The sequence below is a fragment of the Halyomorpha halys genome, unplaced genomic scaffold, assembly GCF_000696795.3.
Source record: "Halyomorpha halys isolate HHAL.00 unplaced genomic scaffold, Hhal_1.1 Scaffold132.1, whole genome shotgun sequence".
In the NCBI taxonomy this organism is placed as follows: Eukaryota; Metazoa; Arthropoda; class Insecta; order Hemiptera; family Pentatomidae; genus Halyomorpha; species Halyomorpha halys.
In genome coordinates, this window is record NW_027109437.1 from 484,377 (window position 1) to 492,124 (window position 7,748).

General features: G+C 32.2%; 1 protein-coding gene across 1 annotated transcript in view; it reads right to left on the minus strand.

Moving 5' to 3' along the window:
• The window catches only part of LOC106678270 (zwei Ig domain protein zig-8), a gene marked incomplete at its 5' end in the record, with an annotated part of 249,351 nt that overhangs the window by 13,138 nt on the left and 228,465 nt on the right, over positions 1-7,748 (minus strand). The window contains 1 exon segment of the mRNA XM_067047614.1: positions 3,194-3,362. Coding sequence (XP_066903715.1) covers positions 3,194-3,362 — 169 coding nt within the window.

Below are 7,748 nucleotides of genomic sequence, written 5' to 3' on the forward strand. Positions count from 1 at the left end.
ATATTTGCTAAAATTTAGCAAATATTTTTATATTCAAAATATAAGAAATACTTATAATATCAAATTATATAAACGACTTAAACAGGAAAAAGTGGTATTTTAAAGTAGTGATTTTATCAGTGGCATCAGATTAATAATTTTTTGTTTGCACTTCTATAGGAATATAATTTATGTCATTCACTATGTACATGTATATGTATAGTTATTGATAACACAACAAACAAACAAAAATTGGATATTGAAATGAAATGAAATGAAAAAATAATTTTATTCTGAGACATATGTCTCCTAAGAATAAATAAATGGTTCATATATTAAGATATTTATCTGGCAAGCATTTACAAGTTTTCAGATAGTAGAATGAAATTACATTGGGATATTGGCTTTACTATTGTTTATAATGTTAATCAATATATGCCTATTTATTTGATTACGATGTTGGGAAGGTTTGGTTATACAATAAGTGGAGAAATAGGCGTTGTTTAAAGGAATGAATGGATGAGGACTGATGAATGGAAATGGGAAGAGAATTCCAGAAGGAGGTTGCACGTATGACGAAGGATTTGCTGAAGAAAGCGGTTCTATAGGAGGGCATATATAAATCAATCGGTTGGGATCTGGTGTTTAATGAGTGGATGGATGGACGAAGAGTGAGGAGATCTAGGATATAGGTAGGTTTTTGGTTTTATGAACTTGGAATAGGAAAACACCAAGGAGGTATTGCCTTCGGGAGGTTGGATAGAGCCACTTCAACTCGGTAGAGTAGAGGACAGTAAGGGAAGGAATGAACGAGGCGCTTTGAACCAATAATAATGGCCCTGGTTTTTTCAACATTCAGCTTCAAATCATTGTTAAACGCCCATGCGTTAATGCTGTCAATATCTTCGGATATTGATGAGAAATATGAAACAAAATCGAACTTGCACCGGTGGTTAGGGGTGATCTAGAAATACAATTAAATATCACACAGCAAAAGTCGAATTGAGGGGAAGTATGAAAAGTTTCAACAAAAAAAAAAAAATTCAACTGGAATGTTTTCTAATGCGATTTCTCGAGAAAATGGCATGATGAAGAATGACCTCAAAGGTTTTTAATATGGGAAGATTATTTAAATAGAGTTATTTAGGCAAAGGTTCTCTTATCCGATTCTACCAAGATCTAATTCCAGGTTTCAGTTCAGGAAGCAAATTTGAAAAAAGATGGTTACACAAGCTCAATAACAGATGAATATTTGTGCTCTGTGTTTTAATTAATTAAAAGAATTTTACCAACCTTTAGATTCAATAATTAACTCTTGTTTAAGATTGTATATTATAAAATTTTATCGATTTGGTGTAAATGCTTCCAAAGCTTGTCAATTAACTTTAGCAGTTTATTTTGTATTGGGCATAGCATTCATAATTCATATAGTTATACCTTCGTCGTAAACCCATAATTTCTTACCCTAGAGTATCCTTTAATAATACCCCACTTATTCCAGTCGAACAGATCCGTTACTAAGGACTAAATCTGGACAAATGGCTGACATGAAATCCTCATACAAGACTAAAAAGACAAGAATCTGCTTGTCGATTCCGACGATTACAACATTTACTAGACAAACGGTCTAAATTGCCAATCCATTACAAAAGACTGATCTACATGACTATTATAAGGCCTCCACTAAACCACCAAATTCCCCCAGAATCCAATCCTTACAGAATTCTTCGTAAAATCCTTAATGCTCCTTACTTTGTCACGAATCAAGTCATCCATCAGGACCTCAATGTTCCATATGTTGCCAATTTGGCCAGAACCAGATACCATTCCTTCCATAATAAACTTCTCAACCACCCAAATCCACTTGTTTCTAACCTGGCTTCTTCTTCGTTACCTAATAAGCCTCCTAGGCATCTGAAGAGAAGATGGCCTCGAGAATTTCTAAAGAAATGTTATTGGAGTTCTATCGGAGGGTATTATGTCACTATGTCACCTACAGCAAATAACAATAAATAAGTTATTTAAAAAAATATATTTATAAAGACGTATCTAGATAATTAAATTAAAAAGTTTCTGATGAAAATTCTAGAAGGAAGGTTGAATTTATAGGTTATGTTGTACTCTTTATATGAATTTTTATCATCTACAACCTATATTAGTTATATACTTTATAACAATAACAAAACCCCACAACAATAACAAAACTTTTTCACTTTCTAAAAATCATTAATTATTTCTGATCACATATAGTCTAACTAATTGTAATTGTAATTGTAAAATGTAAAATGGAATGTAATGTAACATGTAATAGTAATAGTAATTGTAATTTTAAATTTGTAAATTGTAATGTAACTTGTAACAGTGTTTGTTAATTTTTAAACTTTCTCACTTTGTAATTATATGTAACTTTCTCACTTTGTAACATTGTAAATATGTCAATAGTAATGTACTAACTTTGTAAATTCAGTGTAAATGACCCTAGTGGTCGAAACACTTAAATAAATAAATAAATAAGTTATATATAGTTATCCATGGCAATTTTAGCTATTAGTTTCATAGTTACCCAACTCTGTTTGAAGGTAATCATTTTTTTTTTATGATGCTATTTAATCTACGTAGGAATACTATAAGCACGTTCCTTTCTTATTAATATATGCATGTATATATATATATATATATTGAAAATCAATATCTTATTTGGGGCTTAATTTATACTTTTCTACATTTTTTCCTTTAATACTATTAACGAAATTGATAGGGATAGATTTATATTCGTACAATAAAGTTATTCATTATAGTAATGTCAAATAAAACCGATATGCCGTATTTAAAATCAATGAAAAGAAAGAAAAAAATTAAAGCATAGTTTAAGATTTATACGAACAAAAGCACTATATATATCCGTCACATATAGTTACATACGTTTCCTTTCATTTATCTTCATTTTTACAATAAAAATAGAGTAAATCGAGTGTAATAGCCGAAAAAAATCAAATGAACTAAACAAGCATGTAGATACCGAATTTGTTGTTTCCTTTGTTTACCAAGAATTTGCACAATTCTTGGATTCCCGGCAACAGGCAAACGTGTAGATCCACCATCAGAGACCAAAGCCCTGTGTGGGCTGTAGACCCATCCCCACCTCACCAATCTCTGCTCTCCGCTAAGGACATAAACACAGAGCTAGATCAAGTACCACTGTAAGGACACTTACCATTGAGGATGTGTACCCTGATGGAAGCCTTGTTAGCGTTGGAGGGCTCGCAGGTGTACTCTCCGGAATCCGTTGGCACCGCCTTCTGCAAGAGCAGTCTGCTCGTCGTCACATGACCCTTCTCCGTCACCAGGCTCACTCCCCCGCGAGGGGAATCGAAGTTGATCACCTGTAAGGAAGGATAAAAAATATTAATTTATACCATAAACTCTTGGGTTAGCTAAACAATGAAATGGAATTCAAGATATTCATAAAATTTTTAAAACAGATTTATCTTGTTGACGAAATTCATTACATCTTTAAAGAAAATTCTTTTAAAATACATAAAATAGATGTTGGATTTACAGAATATTTTCAGTTCTTTTTTAAATTTGTATAAAGTCGGGGTGGGGGGTCTCATTTTCTGATGCCCCCCTTGCTTGCTGCGGATACCGGAAGACCCCGAAGATGCTACGACTGCGAAACCGCCCGAAATCATATATGGCAGACAGGCCAGAACCTGGCATGCCCCTTCTACCATCCCACAGGCAAAGACCAGCCTCTGAGGGAGAAACACGTCTTTCTGACACCTGGCGGAGACACATGGTTTCACCATTTTCGCCCACCGCTGAACCTGGGCGAGGGGAGCGAAGAAGACGTGACCGTGGCGGCGAAGACGTCACACACAACTTAAAAAACATAAACATGAGTAAAGACTAAAATTACTTTATCCTTACACATTTACAAGTTCTACATTTTACTCTTACTCTAACTGTTACTGTGACTGTGTGTTTCCTAGCTTTTTTTTTTTTTCCGTACCCTTCTAAAATTTAAATTAGTCTCATATATATTTCATGGTGAGGTGTGCCATATGTACAGTTGGCTTTTGTGATACCTTTGATTGCCTTTAGGCATTATAAGGTAGGGTGTCTCCTAGCTATCTAGTGCTAGGAGATATATATGTACACTTGAGAAGAGAGGGTAGGAAGAATAGTGAAAATAGGAGAGGGGGTTTGGACCAATCAGATAATTTAGGAAATTAGGCGGAGCCTAGAGAGCCTATGAAATTAGAAATAAATATCTGGGTGGGGGGAAAAGGCGTGACTAGAAACAGGGTGTCAGGCTTCCAAGAAATTGGGGTAAGAGTTGGTGATGTTATGAACTTGTGAGAACTGACTTACACGTGTCAAACAAAAAATAGTTAGACTGACGCAAGTCCATTGTGAGATGACAGCTTGTACCTGCCTAAGTGTCAGCCTTTGCTTTTTACATTGATATAGAATGCTAAGGAAAGGACACTTCCCCTATGGTCAGTGTCTGCCTAAATGTGTCAGATGTAAAGAAGGACAGCTATATAGTTTATAACAATTGCTGTTAAGTAATATTACGTTCGTTAACTCACAGATATGCAAATATCGTAATATACGAGACCACCCAATGCTTATGTCTGTAATCGAAATAATATAACATTTCCAGCTAACACACTATTACAATCTTGATTAATAGAATTAATATTTGAATTTAAAGGAAATATAACCACCCAAACCCACTAGTTTCTAACCTTGCTTCCTCTTCCATTCCAGGCAATCCTCCGATGCGCCTGAAAAGAAGATGGCCTCGTGACCTTATATTGTAAAATGTTTTTAGAGTTCTACTACTGAGTATTATCTTTACAGGCTGTATCATATAATTTTGATCTTACTTCAAATTTGCTTGTTGTATTTTTTATACAGTTGTAAATATCAATAAAAATAAAAAATAATAATAAAAAAAAAGGAAATATATGCATGTTTATTGATGAATAGGTCTCACAATTTCAAGACCCTTTTTACACATAAATATAAATAAAAATTCAACATACACTCGGGATACCTGAAGTAAGTACACAACCAGGTCCCAATGTATACAGTAGATAAAGCCACTAGAGACATCCACTCAATAAAAAGTATCACCTACATACATTCCTTCTTCAGATCTGCTCCAACCAAAATGGATTAGGATCTTACATTACTGGAAAAAAAAATTGGACTGCATCGTCCTTCAGACAATGAAGAAGACTCGATGCGGAGGAAGATGTTATGAATAATGGCGTAGAAGAAGATGAAGCCAACGGATCTCCACACATTACTGGATCTCCCAATAGTCCCTAAGTTCATCAGACGAAGTTATATAAAATTTATTGATGTGCTGTAATTCTGGACCAATCCGATTCCGTCTTCCAAACACTGTTATGTACTTTTTTTTTCAAGTTTGTTGTTTGTTAGTTGTTTTTTAAAAATAATTTTAAGCTACTCTTTATTTATTTATTTGTTTATTTATTTATTACTTTATTTATTTATTTGTAACAATATTTGTCATTCTAATTTTACTTAGTTATTATAGTTATTATTATTATCATGTAATTACTCATGTACTGTATCATTCTGAATTTTTCTCTTATAATTTTTCATTTTTCGTCATATCTTTATCACTACTTCCTGTATACGCGAAGTATTTGAAATCGAAATAAAACCGTTATACAGTTTGCTGGCTACCTCCTCCCCACTCCTCCACGCTTCCGCTTCATTGTTTCTTTCTGTTCAACCGATTCATTTGAGCAGGTATGTTGTCCTGACTTGCTCTTTGCTCATTTATTGTCATTTTATATCATTATTATTATTTATTTATTAATTTTTATTTTTATTATTTTTTCATGACGTTTATTTTATCTCTATATAATTTTTTTTTTCCTTTCCCCTTATTGTTTTTGTTTTATATGCATCTCCTGTACTTTTTTAGCTTTATATTTTACGTATTTTTATAAAGAAATTTTTACTCTAGCCATTGTTACTTGTTTTTATTCTTATCATTGTATCTTATCTTTGTATTTTTATTCTTATCATTGTATCATTTTGTATCTTTTTAGCCCTGATGAAGCCCTGCAAAGTGGGGCGAAACGTCGGAAAATAAATAGTTGTAAACTATTTTTGTTTCACTTTTTACCGCAACCCTGACCATCTTCTTATATATCAATTTTTACGGTCAACTATGTATACATATATACATTTATTTTATATAACTCTTACGTCTAGAATATTATATTTTTACTTGCACTAGCATCAACTACTATCTATTTAATTTAATTTGATGTGTTTTTTCAAATTTGTTAGTCATTATTTTATTTTTTATTTTTATTTCTCTCTGAATTAAGGTTGTCATCTGGTTTTGTTTCTTAGCCCTGATGAAGACTTGAAATTAAGGTCGAAACGTAGGCACAAATAAATACGTTTTGCTTATAAGTATATCTTTGCTAACCGCACCCCCGACAACTTCTGCTCATATCTACAGTAAACTATTAATACCTCAAAAATGATTTTTCGTTTTTAGCTATTCATCAAAAATATTTAATTTTTAAGGTAATATAGCTACAGTTTTTAAAAATTAAAACAAAATAAATATTTAAAAAAATAACTTGATTTTCAGAGACCAAATTGGAAGGAGAGATGAGTGGGGGGGGGGCGATGTAATAAATGTTTAAATCAGTTAAGAGGAGCACCTTCCTCGTGGTAACGGGGTCTCTTAAATGATTAATTTCACATCCCCAATTACCTCAGGTGGGGAAAGTGCCTTAATCTTTAGTAATCAAATTTTGTTTTCGATCTATCAATTTGTTCACACATTTTATGACCCTAAGGGCTCAAAAAAAAAATAAAATAAATAAAAATGTTTTATCGTTGATTCCTTCCACTATTTTTAAAGGATTTATCCTTTTTCTGAAAAAATTCAACCGTATTAGATAACAGGCATAATGCCAATTAATATCTCTATAAGAAGGTGTGCGCCTTAAATTAACAAAATAGTATATATATATAATCAAAAAACAATATATATATATATATAATCTTCTCACTTCTTCAAGACTGGCTTTATTGTAATAGATAAAATACTTCGTATCTAAGTTAAATCCCAATCATACTTTATTATACAACGTTTCGGCCAACCTGACCATCCTCAAATTTGACTTGAAACCATATAAATATATATATTATATTAAGTAAGTTTTCAATGAAGTAATAAAATAAGTTCTTTTTCATCGGGCTCTTGGACTGGATATTTATTCAGAAGCAATTGTATTTTAATAAAATTTTAAAAAATAAATCTTTTATGTTGTATAATAAGTACAATAGTATGAAAAATATTTAATTTAATAAACAAAAAAAATATCTTCTCGTTCATCGGACGAGTAATAGCAAAGATATGGCCAATTGACTTTTGTACCATTAAATAATAAAATATAAGGAACTAAGAAAACGTAAGGGGAAAATAAAGAATCATAAGAAGTAGTGTTGTAAAATAAATATAGTAGGGATATTCATGATCTTTAGTTTAATATGTTAAATGGTATTTCCGTCTTTTAGCATGTCAAAACGATATAACATAGAATGGGAATTAATGATTTTAAGTTTATAATCCACTAATGCCTGTTGAACAGATTCCATACTTAGGACTCCATCTTGACAAGAGACTTACTTGGAATCCACACACAAGACTGAAACGACAAGAAACTGCTCGTAGATTCCGATTGCTACAACACTTA